The 17452-nt window shown below is 45.0% G+C and overlaps 1 protein-coding gene across 1 annotated transcript in view; it reads right to left on the bottom strand.

The window, feature by feature from the left end:
- The window catches only part of prr12b (proline rich 12b), a 29940-nt gene that overhangs the window by 4984 nt on the left and 7504 nt on the right, over positions 1–17452 (bottom strand). Inside the window, exons 3-12 of the mRNA XM_070923378.1 lie at positions 16099–16260; positions 11328–15859; positions 10181–10393; positions 8698–8772; positions 6497–7319; positions 3777–4402; positions 3576–3692; positions 2394–2527; positions 1196–2286; positions 984–1103 (exon numbers count right to left, since the gene is read on the bottom strand). Coding sequence (XP_070779479.1) covers positions 984–1103; positions 1196–2286; positions 2394–2527; positions 3576–3692; positions 3777–4402; positions 6497–7319; positions 8698–8772; positions 10181–10393; positions 11328–15859; positions 16099–16260 — 7893 coding nt within the window. The remainder of the gene's footprint in view (positions 1–983; positions 1104–1195; positions 2287–2393; positions 2528–3575; positions 3693–3776; positions 4403–6496; positions 7320–8697; positions 8773–10180; positions 10394–11327; positions 15860–16098; positions 16261–17452) is intronic.

Consider the following 17452-nt stretch of genomic DNA (forward strand, 5'->3'; position numbering starts at 1 on the left):
TTGGCACAACCTGTACTATTTTGGCAACAACAGCAGGCCCACTTAGTGACATATTGTAGACTTTTGCACTTGGGAATACATTTGACAAGTACTTTTACTGTCAGTACTTTAATTATACTTAAATGCAAGTACATAATTACTTTTACTCAATCAAAAAGGTTAATGTGGTACTTCAACTTTTACTAGAGCACATGTTTGTCTGTTTATTTATACTTTTACTGAAGTGAAGGGAGGACTTCCTCCAGCCCTGATGGGAGGGTATATAAGGGATGGTTGCGCCAGCTGCTTGGTTGCTGTTGCTCGGCTGCACATGGTGCTCAATAAATGCCTATATAAGGGTTGAACTGATCTCTGTCTGAGGCTCCTCCTCGTCCATATTTAATGGCCAACATGTCAATAGAAATGTTTGACAATCTCTTAACTACAGGCTTAGTGGAGTGTTTTCACATTTATATTCATGTGTGTGTTAACAATGAATGCAAAAGTTATTTTCTTTTGTTCAGCTTGGTCGAGAGGAGAGGTGGTCACGGTTTGGCCCTACTTCGAAGCAGCACTGTACTATTCCAGGACAGCATAGTTACCGATCACGCATGTATTGGCAGTGTGTGACTCACTGTACATTACAAGCAAGTAACAATAATCTATCACACTGTACAAGGTTACTTTATCGTGACCTAAGCTTTTCAAATCAATCTGCGCTTACAACTCTGTCGCCACGCAATAATGGGCGACTGGTGAAAAATCAATTTCCAGACTTTATCTCCACTGTGACTGATTAAACATAGCAAGTTTAAGAGTCTAAGGCAGTTAATGGAGTTAGACAAAATACATTCAACTACTGAAACTACAACATGCCTTTGAAAATTGTCAACTTTGCAAAAACACTGGTATGGTCCTTGAAAACCAACCAGCCAACCAGTATGGCCATCTGATAACACACTGACAACAGTGAAAAGGCCATTCTGTCACCGGTATGTGCTCACCATCAGTGTCCTCCAGTGCCTGGATCATATCAGGGTCCAGTGCTGTACTGACCAGCATCTCCACGTAACTCCTGAACATCTCTCTCATGGCCCGGCTGCTAGCTCCTCCCCGCAAAGGCCCTGAAACACAGAGGAGGTGCTCTGAGGGCCTGAACACAGCCGACACTGGCCGAGGGACATTTATTTTGTGAGTAACACACAGAGCGGCTGACCTTCGTCTTCACTGGGAGGGGAGGAGTCAGACTCAGATGAGGAGGAGGGCACCTCCTTCAGCCACTTCTTCCTCTTCTTGGGAGGAGGCTCTGTCTTGTCCTTTGGCACCTTGGCTCTGGACTGACGCTCCATCTTCTTCTCTCCTCCTCTCTTCTCCTCCTTCAACCTTGCAAACTCCACTGCGCCATCTCTCCTTTCTCTCGCCTCTCTCTCCCTCTTCTCTTTCTCCTGGTCCCTTTGCTTCTCCTTCTCTTTCTCCCTCTCTCTTCCCTCCTTTTCTTTCTGCTCCCTCTCTTTCTCTTTTTCCCTCTCCCTCTGTTCTCTCTCCTTCTCTCGCCGCTCCCTCTCCTGTTTCTCCTTTTCTCTGCGCTCCCTTTCTCTCTTTTCTCTCTCTTTATCTCTTCTCTCCCGCTCTTGTTTCTCCCTCTCTTTTTGCTCTCTCTCCTGCCGCTCCCTTTCACTTTGCTCCCTCTCACTTTGCTCCCTCTCCTTTTTTTCTTTTTCTTTCTGCTCCCTCTCCTGCTTCTCGCTTTCTTTCTGCTCTCTCTCCTGTTTCTCGCATTCTTTCTGCTCCCTCTCCTGTCTCTCCCTCTCTTTCCGCTCTCTCTCCTGTCTTTCCCTTTCTTTCCGCTCCCTATCCTGTTTCTCCTTCTCTCTCTGCTCCCTGTTCCTTCTATCCCTCTCTTTCAGCTCTCTCTCATATTCCTTCCTCTCCCTGTCCTTTTGCTCTTTCTCTCTTCTCTCCCTCTCTTTCTGCTCCTTCTCCCTTCTTTCACTCTCCCTCTCTTTCTCCCATTCCATTTCTTTCTCCTTTTCTCTCCGCTCTCTCTCCTTTCGCTCTCTGTCCTCTTTTTCCCTCTCTATCTTCTCTGTTTCTTTCCTGTCCTTCTCTTTCTGCTCCCTCTCCTCTTTCTCTCTCCTCTCTCTCTCCTTATGCTCCTTTTCTACTCTCTCCCTTTGTTCTTTTTCTCTTTCTCTCTGCTCCTTCAGCTCTCTCTCTTTCTGTCTCTCCTTTTCTCTGTCGTCTCTCTCCACTCGAGGTGGGGTTTGACTGTGAATGGTGGGCAGCTGTTTAGGTAGTGACTGGCGCCTATCAAGCAAGTTCAGAAAGAGAATCAGATCTCCAATGAGATTGTCTTTATAGCCCTACCTCTGAGTGATAATCAGAAACATTTGACAAGAAAACCACAGTCTTACCTTAGAGTCAGACCGGCCCGATGCCACGGCTTTCGAGAACACACTCTGACATAATCTTTTTTGTTGACGTTCTCCAAGAACTTCACATACAAACGCTGGTAGCGCATTTTGGCATCACCAAAGTAACCCAGATACTGAGGGAGGAAGAATAAGAATAAAAATTTAGTAAACAAAAAATGTAAATAATACCTCAACCGCAATAAATGCATGCCACCTGCACCTCTTCATCTAACCAGTTCATTCACCCACGCTCCATCTTACCCTCACTCATAAACAAGACCTCAAGATACTTGAACTCCTTCACAAGGGACAGTAACTCATTCACATGGGGGAAAATCCATTATTTTCCAGCAGAGTAGCAAGGCCTCAGATTTGGAGATGCTGAGTCTCATCCCGGCTGTGTAACTCCAGCATGAAAGTGCATGCAAGTCTCGAAATGCCTACTTTTTTTTGGAGGGGGGGGGGGGGCAACCTATATATATATATATATATATATATATATATATATATGCTGCAACAAATGGTCAGTTTGATGCCATTCTTGTTCTTAGTTTATCCCAGTTTACATCAAACGACAGCGTAACAGTGTACATGAAAAAAGTACAAACTTAAGATGCAATTCAATTATACAAAACACTAAAAACTAACGTGAAGGTTAGTTCATGTTCGTGCAGGTTCCACAGCTTCTTAAATCATTCTTAACCTTCTACAAGCAGGTAGGGGGTCACACAATCTACAATCATTTTTCTTTTATGCCATTTGGTGTCTTTATTGGACAGCTTACAGCAAATGTACAGACAGGAAATATGTGGAGAGAGAGAGAGGGAATCGAACATTCTCCATATGTGCTTCAACACCTCTAATCTACGCCATCATTAAGAGGCCCAGGTTTGATTCCGCCCGGGCACATTACTGCATGTCATCTCCTCTCTCTCTCTCCCATGTTTCCTGTCACTAGCTAATAAAGGCAAAAAAGCCCCAAAAATAACTTTTTAAAAACAAAAAGAAAAACTTCTTAAGCCTAAGAAGGCTCGTAAGATGGAATCTGCCTTGTATAATTTAGTATTGATTGAACCTGTGGGATTCCTGAGTTAAAGTTGTACAATTTTCCCCCAGGGATCAATAAAGTATTTCTGATTCTGATTCTGATTCTGATAAACGTGTGTCTGCTGGAAAACTCACATTACTGGTTGCACAGAACTGTCTTTGACCATCTTTGATCTCTGGGCTGAATTTCTGGAGCAAGGCTTTCTGCACCCTCCAGATGGGTGGGGGCTCCCGGCCTGTCTGCAAGGCCATCTGGTAAAACAAATAAATGTATATCATTAAAGGTAAGTTCATTATTCACCCTACATACGTCCTGGGAGCTGCAGGGGAACTCACTTTAAGAGTCCCAATGTCCTCAGTTCGAACCACAAACTCGTCACGTTCACGGAAGATCCCCTCGCCTCCACTCTCACTGTCCTCCTCTTCACTCTCCCCAGCTATGGCGGCGTCAGTCTGCTTCTTTGCCAGGTGGAGGGAGGTAAGACGCTGGGATGCTGGGGCCTCTTCCGGGGTTGGAGGTGATGGTGGCGGAGAGGACGATGAAGAGGGTGATGAAGAGGAGGGTGATGAGGGGGAAGGCTGTCCAGCTTCAGGTTCCTGGTCCTGATCAGAGGATGATGGGGGAGGTGTGGTGGACGGAGGAGGGATGGACTGGCCCAGGGGAAGGTTGGAGAGGGGTGAGGATGGCATGGCCGGGGGGGAGGTGGAGGGGGGTGGGGAGGTGCCTGCAGTTGGAGCCAGTTGGTAGGAGGGCTGCTGCTGCTGCTGCTGCTGCTGCTGCTGCTCAGAAGGAGAATAAGTTGAGTTTGTCTCTTCCTCATCCTGCTGGATTGGCAGTGGGGAGGGCACGGAGATACACAGGGGAGGGAGGGGTGAGGGTGAAGAGTAGGTGGGCGGCGAGGGGGAGATGGACAGTGATGGGGATGGAGGTGCAGGAGCAAGAACAGGTCCTGAAGGAGAATCTGAAAAACAGGGGTGGGGGTCATCATCACATGAAATGACTGTAAGATTGCGAGTTCATTAAATCAAGGTCCATTCAGCTTTCTCATGGTCCTTATAGGTCAATGGGGTTGTTGGCCCAGTTGCAATGATGTGAGTTCAGATTATATCACATGACCCACCTTTAGGTCAAAGTAAAAAGCAGGGGGTAAGGGTGAGGAGGGGGTCAAACAACAATCACCAGGAGTCAGAGGGCGTCCAGAGAACAATCAAGGAGGACATTGACACTTATGTAGTGATCACAATGGAGGGACTGTCTATCCACACATTCACAGACATCCTGCAGAACTGATTCTTCACTTTGAGGAATTCTATGGGGGGGTGAAAACCCTTTTTGCTGAGACCTCTCCTGATCTGTAAACTGACTTCTCACATCTCCAATAGTAAAGGTGTCATTGGGACACTTCCCAGACAAAGTACCAGAACTTTCCACCCCTGAGAAATACATATCTTGTCAAGATAACAAACTAGCTAAACAGATGTGAAGACAATAAAATTACTCTGTTGATTATTTTAACTGGATATTAAGTCAAAGAGGAGACTAAGAAACACCACTCTTCTCCCCTTTTCTTTCTTTCTTTCTTTCTTTCTTTCATTCTTTCTCTCACACAAGCAACACCTTCTCTCACCTCTGATCTGGTCTGGAGATGAGATGACCACAAGACCTATCATAACACTTAAGTGCATTCCTGAGGAAGCAACACTGTTATATTCTTCTTTCCAGGCCAAGCCTGAATCAAGGTAAATTAAAATCAGTAATGTAGCTAACATTACTTAGCACATTTCCACTGGAAAATAGTGCCGGTCTCTGTACGATGTAAAACGAATTAGTTATTAATTCATAAGATTAATACATTGTATACCATGTGGCCACACTGCCATCTACTGACCATAGATAATGGGTCTCTATTCACTAAGGATGCAATTATAAGTGTGTAAAAGTGCAGCTTTTTCTTAGCAAGCCTTTGAGCGCCTCTGTGTTAAACTGAAGAACTAGACTATGCCTTGCAATTTTAAAGTGTTTTTCTTTTTTGACGTTTTCCTCCTGCCAACGGCTTTACACGTGCATAGCTGAAGAACTTAGTGTATCCAGATAAACTTTATTCGACATTCAGCCACCACATCACAAGGACTCAACAGGAGCCGTATTGCAAGCCTAACTTTGACTGCCCTAGAGAACCGTGCCAGCAGCGCCCTGGCCATGACCTTTGCCATCACATGCAGACAGGCCTGCACCTCCTGCTGCGCTGTGCCACCGCAGAGCAACTTTGGAAGTCAGCTGAAACGGTCTCCACTCTGCAATGAGTCTGCAAATAGGCAAAACTCAATCTGCTACTGTGATAAGAGTTGATGTCAAATAAAATAAATCCCCTTTTGAGAAGTTGATTTCCCTAGCGTCACTAGCATCACATGCTTCTCACTTCACTATCGCCCACTGAGTAAGGTTTACCATTTAAGATCTTGCATTCATCTGTATATTTTCTTCACCGTGTACTTTTTATTAATCTTTCATTTATTAATTTATTTGACATTTAGCTATAAATAAATGTCCTCATCTAGCAGCAAGAAGTTGTCTGTGTGTTTTTCTTTGAAGCAGCAGACAGAAGTAAATGTATCGAAAATAATTCCAATTCCTTCTGACATGACTGATCAATTTAATGATTCATTTTGGTTTATTCATTTTCCTTCAAACTAAAGTTGGTACCCCAAAGGAGAGCAAATGTTTAATAACTATTATATTGCTACACCTGACACCAGAGAACATCTTTAAAGAGAGACAGATTACCAACTGCTCCTTATACAACCACCTATTACGTGACTGAAGTTCCACAGTGTGTTCACATTATGACAGGTGAACCAACTCCATGACCACTGAGTGACGCCATTTGCTGATGAAGGCCACGAGATGTAGCTGAAAACTCTTATTTTGTCAAACTACTGTTTGCAAGGTCAATAATACACTTTCTATACATGGTATCAGTGACTTTCAGAGAACTTTCCTTGTTAAAGACGGTTTTAAAGAAGCGGACAGACAGACGAACAAACACATACATTACCTTCGACCTTAGGAACCTCTAAAATCTGCATGTCAGACATCCTCTGCTCTTCCTCCTCCTGCTTCTGCAGGGCTACCTGCTGCAGATTCTGTGGTTCTCTCATTATTTCTTCATTTCCTGCAGTCTCCCCTCCTCCTTCCTCCTCCTTCTCTTCTCCTCCTTGCTCAACTGTCCTCTCCTCTGCTTTTTCCCTATTCAACTGTGGGGGGACAGATTTTTGTTCTTCCTTGTCCTGTGTTTGATGCTGAGTGTACGTGAGCGCCTCCTCTTTTCCATTCTCCATACTGGGGATGAGGGGAGGCATGGCAGGGAGAGGGGGGCTGAGTGGCGGCTCCTGTGGAGTAGGCGGGGACAGAGTGGGTGGGGCCTTGACCATGGCAGAAGCCATTGCAGCAGCCAACGAGTGTGGGGTGTCATAGAGGGCAGAGATGGCAGATGAGATGCTCTTCTGCAGGTCCTGGTTCTTACTGACCGAGTCCTCCTCATCAGAGGAGAAGGAGGGCAGCGTCTCCAGGTTCCTTTTAAGCTCCTCATCCAGAGGCTTGCAGGGACTCTGACAGCTGCTGAGAGCCAGGTCCACTCCCTCGCCCTGCCCTCCCTCGTTGAATGTTCCTGGAGGCTGTTGTGGAGGACTTGGTGGTAGAGGAGGAGGAGGTGGGGATAAAGGCCTAATCCCTCCCTTCAGAGAGGAACATGGGTTTAGGGATTCCTGCTCGCCTCCATCATGTCCCAGTTCAAGGCCTGACTGTTTTTTGCCGGTCTTCAGGAAGTCCAAAAAAGAGGCCATGAAGCCAGGTTTAAAGTCGAAAGCCTTCTCATCAGCCTGCAAAAGAGCAAAATCTCATCACTGATGACTGCTTTATGATGTTGGCACTCCCTGTCCACTGTACTGGCATGGTTTGTCAGCTAGCTGTATTCTTCTGTACACTGTACAACTGTGTCAGCTAGCAATCTGTCTTTAAAGCAGCATTCACTGATTTTTATTTTTATTTTTTACCACTAGGTGGCAGCAGAGCAAGCTGTCATCATAACTTTAGCACCTTACGAAGTTAAGGTTATGGTGAACATGTTAGCAAACAGCTGCCAAGTAAGACATGCAGCAAGACACAAAGCATGTATGAATGCATGATGAATAAATCCAATATTCTCTCTGTTTTAGCTCTGGTTTGGTGTCAACCATTTCCTGAGGGAAATGTCTGGCTCTTTAGCTGCTAAATTCAGATCAGAGAGTCTATATTGTCAAAGCAATACAGAGAATGATTAACACTGGTTTGATTAGCAATAAACAACAATAAATAACATACAACAACATGTGCATATCAACAGTCGCATGATACTTACAAATATTATTCAGAAACCTTTCTCTCTCTCGGTCTCTCTCTCTGTCTGTGTCTCTCCCTGTCTCTCCCTGTCACAATTATTTTTCTCATCAATTAATCTGATTAATTTCTTAATTAGTTAATTTCGTCTATAAAATGTCAAAAAAATGTAACATGATGTAATCAGACATCTTGTTGTGTCAAACCAACAGTCCAACACTAAAGATATTCAGTTAATTTATCACATAGTAAAGATATACCACATTGATTCAGTCAACGTATTATCATCATGAGCAATGCTTGTGCAGTTATTAAGAAACATGGTGTGCTCACATTTGGAGCTCTTGTTAATAGAAATAAAAGTCAAGGATTTTTGCTTTTACTCAACTCTAAAATTTCTCTTTTATTGTAACAAATTTCAATAAATACAGGCCCTGGACACTAGACTATAGGTAATAACGCTTAACAGACAGCAGGTGGCAGCAAGGGTCCTGCACTGAAAAATGTAGTAACCGTGGCAACAGCTGCCCTGGTAACAGCCATCTCTCTCCTCTCTCTTTTGTCAGTCAGAAAGAGCTGGCTGTCAGTCAACTATAACCTCCTTCTCTCCAAACCTCAAATCACGAAAACATGACTGAAAATTAAAATATTGTGTTGTTCTTTCCACTGGAGACTACATCACCAAATCATTTTGTACATTTATTTTGAACAAATACCAGGGAAAAATGCCTTTTGCACAGTGCCTATAGGCACCTGAGGTGGGAAGAAGGTGGAGAATGTGTTGCTCTCTCTACCAGAGGCTCGAGTTTGAATGGATGAGGTATGAATTATATATGAAGCTCCTTGCTTTGCTCATTTTGTAGAGGTTGTGAAGTAACTTACTGAACTGGAGAGTTTCTGCATAGCAGCCCAGGCTTCAGGATTCAGTGGATCGTCAATTTCTTTCTTCCACGTCAGCTGTGGTCAGAGAAATCAGAGAAAACAGCTTTCAAAAATCAATTTAGCAAAGGTTAAGTCAAACTCTTTTCTGATTGTTATGTATAAAGTTAGCTTTTTCTTTACATGAACGTTATATGATCCTTTTCAAGATGTTCACAGTTATCGTGAAGATTCATGGTGGGGGTTACATAAAGTCAGGAACACATTTATATATGTACATTATATTTAAGAGGAAGAATGTGCATTTAATGTCATCCAAAAGGGAAGAAAATATGAATTGTGTCTCAACATTATTGCCATTGTTAACATCTAAGTGTTGTCATCATCATTTTTATTGCCCCCTTTCATATTGTACTCTAAAAGAGGGAGTTTGAGCCTGACACCTAGAAAAACTATGATGTGTGTACCTAGATTCATCAGTACGAACAGTGTAGACACTGTAGCCTTTTTTGTACATTATACAAATTCTAAGCAACAAAAAGTAATGGCAAGTTAACATGAACCTAAACAAAATCATTAGATTTAATTAGTTGCAAAGCCTTTGCAATCACTGACTGGCTGAAGTCCACAGCCCATAGACATCAGCAGACACTTGGTGAGAAACTGGTGATGCTCTGCCATGTGTGTGCTGCATTTTGCCTTCAGTCTGGACAACATCAGCCAAAAACAATTCAATGTGTAGCTCTTAAAAACACCTTATTAAGGGTCATTGCCCTGCTGCATTGATCTAAAATTGCGGGACTAGGTTTTGTCCTACAGATGTGAACACAGTCCAACATCCTTAAAGCTATGTCAGCACTTTTATACAATTGACAATTAATACATATTGTTACCATATTAAATTCTGTAAAAGAAAATGTTATAACAACAATAAAAAATGTATGTCCCGTCAAAATGGTACTTTCTTTTACACACATGTTCTGGGGTTATGGTCCGATTGCTTACTGATACTATGGATTACCTTAAACAAAAGGATATATGCTTCTTTTGGGTTAATATCGGGTGGCAAGCTCTGCTCTCTTAAATCTTGTCTCCAAGTCCCCTTTTTGAATAAATAAATCCAACGTTCACCAGCCTCCAATTCCTTCACAAATAATACTTTTTCTTTGCAAGATATTTGTCATTTTGCCCTTCCCCCATGGAAAAGCCACCCCCCTCAAGCTGTTGTGTATAATTTGACAGGGGAGATGAGAAAACTCTCAGCTTTGGTAACACATCGCACAGTGCCAGTCCATTCAAATTTACATGATAAAATCATGTAATGAATTCATGTAAGGCACTCACCATCCTTTCAAACCTTTGAAAATTGTAATACTTTGCATTGAAATTATTACATATAAATCTTCACTTCAAATTGTTTTTTACAGCAAAGACAAGTTCAGCATTTCCTATTTCTATTAGTTTTTTGTGAATGTTTGTTATTTACCTCTCCAGCTTTCTGTTGATGCTTCATCATCTTGTCTTGAGTCTGGTTCAGCTCATTTCTGCTGATGTCCATGGCGGTGCTGGGTCCAGGACTCAGGCCCAGAGATGGTGCTGACCCCACTGATCCATCAGACAGAACTGGCTCGTTGCTGGACAGTGAGTCTGTCCTCAACAAGGATTCTGATGGAAGCATGGTCGGAACAGGCAGTTTGATCTGAGAGACAGACAGGATTAAGATTGGTTGGATTAAGACATTCAGCAGGACTTTCAGAACAAAATATGCAACATTTGTTCTGTTGGAATTACTGTAGCATGATTACCATGGATATCTAGAACATGAGCCACTGATGCTGGTTTGTTAAAACTCAGGCACTGGTTTCACAGAGATCTGTGAGATCTAACATTTATAATGCTAAGTATGACTTTTCTGTTCAGTTTTGCTCTTAGACTATACTAGAGAATCTAATTTGTGGTCAGGCCAGAAATGGCAAAAGGAATATATAAATATAGAATTGTCAGTGATACATTTTGGTTCTACCTTAATGCATGCAACATTTAATCAACCCTCTAAGCCAGACAACACCAACAGTAGTACCACTACACTACCTTATTAATCATTTTTATTGTAGATCACATTTCATCTACAGTATACATACGGTGTAAGCGTGTAAAGCCATTCAGAGTAATATGAACTGTAATTTGTGCATTTAAATACTGATTTCAGTATTCAGAGTAATATGAACTGTAATTTGTGCATTTAAATACTGATTTCAGTATTGGCACAGTTACTTGTCATATACCTTTGTTACAATGTAAGTAACAAAATGTATACATAACTTCATATTTAAAAAACAAAACTTTCACGGAAACAAACATTCAAGGAACGTAAAGTCAGGTTTATCAGATAAATTACACACAGTACAATTTACCCCGGGAATCAATAAAGTATTTCTGATTCTGATTCTGATTACACAAGTGTCAAAAGCTGTGAGTTAATTCATCATTACTTATTTTACTACTTTTTACTAATTTTATTAATGTCCTACTCCAAGCTAAGACCAATTTGCGCCATTCAAACTTTTTAGGACTGACTCTATGATTCTTGATAAGTACAGGCCCAGATTATCTCTTATTTTGTCCACTATTACCTTGATAGGTCTGATTGGATCTTGCTGCAGCTGCTGGGATGGTTGTTGTTGTTGTTGTTGTTGTTGATGATGATGATGATGTTGATGTTGCTGCTGTTGATGTTGCGGTTGGTGGTGAGGACAGGAAACATGCTGTTGCTGATGATGCAGGTGATGCTGTTGTTGTTGTTGTGGTGGTGCTTGGTGGTGGTCTGCCTGCTGTCTGTGATGTTGGTGTGGATGCTGTTGGAGATGCTGCTGTTGGTTGAACTGTTGCTGATGGTGATAGGGGAGGGTTTGTGCTTTGTTCATATCTTGATGCATTTCCACAAGACCTTCGTCCCTCCTGCCTCGCCCTCGACCCCGCCCACGACCCCTCCTACTTTCTCCAGCCACTGATCCCATCAGCCCTCTGCAGTAAGGAGGCTCTGGAAGAGGACGTATGCGTGGTCTACCTCGTGGGCGAGGAGGGCCTTCACGTTTTGGTTTAGTTGGTTTCCTGCCTCTTTTCTTAGGGCCATCGTTTGGGAGGAGTTGTGGAGGGTGTCCAAGGGAAGGGTAGCTGGAGGGGTGGCAGAAATCCATGTCACCCATCAGTGGACTGAGCCCACTTACTCCTGATGGCCCACCAGTCTTCCTACAACTCGAGACCAAGTCAGGGAGCAGGTCAGGAAGGCGTCGACTGTTGAGGCGAATATCAGCTGGAACATCAGCTTTATCCTCATCGTCCTCAAATTCGTACTCCTGCGCATAGTTTTTCTTTGTTTGAGGTTGTGGCTCACGCCGCTGTTTGAGCAAGTGAAATGAGCTGGTCTTCAGCAGTTTCTTGGGTCGAGAGGAACAGAAGATAGGTGAGGTCAGACTGGTAGTGCTTGAACTTCCACCCACTCCCATAGTTCCCATCATCTTGTTGACTGAGCCATCCCCTTGGACTGCTGAGCTCAATCCCATAGTGGGAGTTTGGGATTGGATGAGGCCAAGCTGGTCAGTATTTACAGTGGAGGGAAGCTCATGGGTCTTCATAGAGTCTAGGTCTAAGTGCAGATTGCCATTTCCTGTTCCTGGAAGGCTGTGGCAGTACTGTCCATAGCCTTGATCACTGTGATGACCAACCATATCATAGCCCTCTCCAGCACCTCCTGTTTTTAAGGCCTCCATACCTTCTTGCCCCTGCCCATGACCCTGGGTAAGGCTTTCTTGAGCAGCTTGTCCTGCCCCTGAATCCCCAGCACAGCTTGACTTGTAATCAGCTGAACAAAACATGTCCTCCATCTCAGGAAAGAAAGAGCGATCTTCATCGTGTAAGAGAGAGTCTGGAAAGCAGATGGATGTTAGAGGCGCAAACCGCTGCTGCTGAGCTTGATTCTGTCCTACTTTACCCACTGGGCTCACTGTGTCAAACTGGTGCTGTTTGAGCTGGTCTAACTGGGAGTGTGAAAGCTGGGTTTCAGTGTCTCTTTGTTGAGGCTGTTGCTGTTGTTGGGGAGTACCCATATTTGCTGCCATCCGGTGGGAGTGTGGGTGAGCTAGCTGAGAGTGTGACAGCTGATGGTGAGTGTGTGCTTGCTGTTGGTGGTGGGCATGGGGGTGGGCATGGGCCTGTGGCTGGTTGAGGTGGTGCAGGTGTGAGGGGGTGGACAAGCCCAAATCTGGTTCAGACAGGAAGTCATGGAGATCTGAGGCTGTTTGTTGGGGATGGTGGTGGGGTGTAAGTCTGTGCTGCTGTCTATGTCTGTCTCCATCCCCTCCTGTAACATTCACACCAACCCCAGTTCTGTCCAGAGCTCTTCCGCTGTCTATGCTGTTTGTCCGGGAAAGAGATTGTTCTAGCATTTCAAGCGGAGACACTGAGTTCTGACTGGGTCTGGTTTGATCTCTTGGCTGGGCTCCAAGGCTATAGTGGGTATCTATACCCTGGTTCTGGAGCTGGAGTTGCAACTGTGAGGACTGGTTCTGTGGATGGGATTCCACCCCGGCAGGACCCGCTCCTCCAGCTGAACCCATCATGGCCTGCTGGCTCAAAGGATGCTGCTGCTGCTGTGGAGGGGCTTGCTGGGGGTCCAGCTTGGTGCGGGTGGTGTGGGAAAGGACAGACTGCAGCATGTGAGTTTGTTGGGGAGGGTCTGGTGGCGAATCCATCAGAGAGAGGGGGACCTGGCTTTGTCTGGCCTGCTGCACATCTGGTGTGTTACACAAGTAGGCATTGTCATTTGCATCTGCAGTTTTCTTTAGTTCCATGTGAGGGTGGCTGTGAGGGTGGGGATGGGGATGGTTATGCTGAGAATGTTGAGAGTGCTGTGTGTGTTGAGTGTGCCGAGAGTGCTGAGAATGTTGCTGAGAGTGTGAGGATACATGTGATGTGTGATGGGAATGTTGGGAGTGTGGGTGCTGTGTGTAGGGGTCCCCTCTTCCATAATGGACCACAGATCCCAGGGAGTCATGCTGTTGTTGATGGGAGTGGGACAGAGAGTCAGTGACCCCTCCTACCTCTCCAGCAGTGGACTTTGATATAGTCAACTCTGACTTGGTCTGCTGCTGTTTCTTCTGTGACATTTCCAACTGACTATTTAAACCACCTGCTGCATCACCAATTGCCGTTGCAGGACCTGAACTGCTGGTGGTGTTATTGGTACGAATGACACTCTGAAGATGGTAGCGCTCTTCTGAGATCTTGTTAATGTCATAGGTCACCCCCTTGCCTTCCCCATCCCTAACCTGTGGGAGCGGCTGGGGTAGTTGCTGAGGAGGTGGGTGATGCTGGGATGGATGGGGAGTTGAGCTCTGGACATGTAGTAAGTGGTGGATAAGGAAATCGTCATCATCCTCTTCCTCACCTTGGGATTGCTCAACTCCCAGCATGTTGGTGTTGGTCTCTGTTTTTGGCTTGGGTGGTGTTGAGTGGTAGGACTGGCTCTGTGTTTGCCGTGTATCAGGGAACCCTTGTGGTGAGGACATAAAAGCAGGAGAGAGGATGGAGGATAAGTATTTGGCCCCTGAACCTCCAGGGGACTGTGCAGGGCGAGCAGAAGCAGGAGAGTGCAATCCAGGGCGACTGATGGTAGAATTTATGGAGGGTGAGGGACTAGACTCAGGCAGGTGGTAAGAGCTGCTGCCTCCATTACCAACACTAGCAGCCGTGCTCCCTGCTCCTGTAGATCCAACTCCACTGCCAAGTGCAGCACCTCCTGATACGGGTCCACTACCAGTTGATCCTCCAGCAGTCCCATACCCTAAGGAAGGACTGCCTGCTCTTCTGAGGGAAGCTGAGCCAAAACTTGAGTCCCCAAAGACTATCTCTGCAGAAAACGAGCGTCCCCCTGAGCCTATACCAGTGAAGGCCTTCCCTCCAGTGCCCCCAGCTCCAGAGCTTAGGTCCTGGGCATGAGGTGAGTTGAAGCCTCCATAAGACTGGGCCATGTGTGTAGGTGGAGGCTGGTTGGGAGAGTAGGACTGGGCATGTTGCTGGGGAGGGGTCTGGTCTGGTAGGCCTGTGCTAGATTTGGCCACAGACGGAGAACCATAGGTGGAGAGGCATTGTTTGGGTGCTGGCTGTTGAACAAGGGTGGATGACACCACTGGTAGAGGAGGTGGTGCTGGTGTTGACTGAGGTGGGGGCTGCTGACGAGAGGGAGCAGACAAGGAGCCGGTGCTTGTCTTAGAACTAGAAGAGGATGAAGAGGAGGCGGAGGAGGCTGATGGTGGAGTGTGTGGGGTACGGGAAGAGGATGATGCTGAGCCAGAAGAGGAGTAGCCACTACTGGAGCTGGTACTTTTGGCTCCCTTAGTGCCCGATGAGGAGGAGGCTGAGGAGCTAGAGGATGAGGAAGTGTAAGGAGTTTGGATGATAGGTCGATACGTCTTGGATTCCATCCGTGGTGAGGGCTTGGGGTCAGAGGATGGGCTTTGGTCCCCCAGGGGACTGCAGGAAACTCCAGAATGTCTGTGGTGGCTGCCTATCTGCTGGTAGCCTGATGACCCACCACAGCTGACATACTGCTGTAGGGGGAGTGTTGTGGACGGGGCTGGGGACGAGCGTTGGTAATGCTTGATCACACTGTCCTGCCGGGAAACTGACCTCTCTGGAGGAGGCTGGGGCAGTGGGGGGGCCGTGGGTGGCAGGGCTGGTGTGGAAGAGAACATGGAGGCATTATAGAGCTGGGATGACTGGTTGTGGAGCTGGGAGGACAACAGATTGAACTGGGGAGGGGGCAGGTGGCAACTGGTTGAGGTGGAAGGGGCTTGGGTCTGAGGAGGGGCCTGGGGCTCCTGGGAGCCCCGGTAGGTGGCACTCTGGGAAGACAGCAAGCGATCAAAGCCCAAGCTGGACTGGGAGGGTGTTTTGATGTGCAGCAGGGAATCGTGGGGGGAAAGCAAACCATTGGAAGTCGGGCTAAATGTAGGTGAGTCCTGCAGGGATAGTGAGGGAGTGAAAGATCGTCCAGAGAAGGAACCAGGATGCTGGTAAGCAGAAAGGGCTGAGGAGGAGGGGAAGGAGCTGGAACCCGGAAGAGCCCCTGAAATAAAGAGCTCCGCTGGGGCCGGTGTATGCATTGCTACAGGACACAACATTATGTGGACAGTGTTGGTCAAAGCAAGTCACTATTCAAATTGAACAAATTGCAAACTTTTTACTTTTTGGATATTTAGATATTTTTGCAAATGAAATTAATGCAAATGATTCTACAAATGAAATTATCATTTATTATTTAGAAATAATAGCATTTCAATAGTAACAAGAACTAACAACAAAATAGTTTCAAGTGTAGTGTTCTCCTAACAAGCTGACACTCACCAGTTTGCCAAGAGGGAGTGCGAAACTGAGAAAGGAGAGAGGAAGCAGAGGGTGGGGGCTGTGGACCTCGGGACTCCAGAGCTGAAATCAGATTCATGACGGAGGGGTCAGGACCCGAGGGGCTGGCATGGTGGAGGCTGGCATCAAACAGTCCCGACAGGCCTGGCAACAAACCACAACTTCACTTTATTCATACAAATAATTTCATATATTATATCAAAATCATATAAAAGGTAAAAAACATAAAAATGTCTTTCAAACTTTTACTTTGGCAAATAACAGTCAGAAACTCTAAGCCGCGATTACTATGTAGATCACTGCGCTACAAAATGAAACTTATCACAGGGCACTGTGGTGCCAATATGTGCTGCCATGCATTTACATCCTGCCTCTCTCCACCATTGAGAGAATAATATTATTTTCCTTTCTGGACAGACAACTGGTCTCTCATTTAGTGAACCATTTTCATCATGCAACACTGTGATTGGCTCAGCTGTTTAAAAGATATGAGATAAGTAATTTAAGTGGTTGAGCGATTTGGTATTTATCACCGTAACCCTGAATTTATATTCCATTGTAACAAACTGTTTGGTACATGCCAAAACTGGGGGTACGCCTGGAAACACAACTGCACAAGATGTAGCACTGCACCATGGTTGCTTTGGTTGCACCATAAAAACAGTCAGTCATTACGAGCTTGCATGTTGTTTACCAATATTATCATACTGAGAATGTTAAAATATGGATGATTGAGTTGTAATGGGAGTGAAAGTTATCAATAAGAAAAGTCACGAGACATTACTGAAGTGTAATGTACAGAATTACTCTACAATTTGACATTTGAGTTGTCTTGATAGTATAAAAAGATGCCAAATTAGTAAAAAGTCTTTCTTTCTAGTAATACATTAAATATATTAATAAATTAATGTTCACCTTGGGAAAAAAAAAGCTTTGTGTGAGAAGTCCAAGTCTGGCATACCTGTGCAGCGACATCAAGTCTTCAGATGTACCTTGACATGAAATGTGTGTCCGCAAACGTTTTAGTGCTTTAGACCTTTGATATTCTCGGCTGGGTTTTTAGAACCTCTTCTGAACTGCTGCACTACAGTCTGTTGGAACCTCACACTGTCTAATATGACAATGAGTTGGCCAATTGATGTTCTTTCATAGCTTTTTCCAATCTTCCATACTTGTTCTGCTTTCATTTTTGACAACAGCTTGATATTATTGTGAGCAGAAGGCTCTGCATTCAGTGTCTGCCCTAAATGCTCTTCAAGCTGTGTGTCCGTTGTGACCGTGGTGAGACATAAAGAGAACCATGTGAAGAGAACCAGAATTCATTAGTAAATTACTT

Source organism: Enoplosus armatus, chromosome 17, assembly GCF_043641665.1.
Source record: "Enoplosus armatus isolate fEnoArm2 chromosome 17, fEnoArm2.hap1, whole genome shotgun sequence".
Taxonomy (NCBI): Eukaryota; Metazoa; Chordata; class Actinopteri; order Centrarchiformes; family Enoplosidae; genus Enoplosus; species Enoplosus armatus.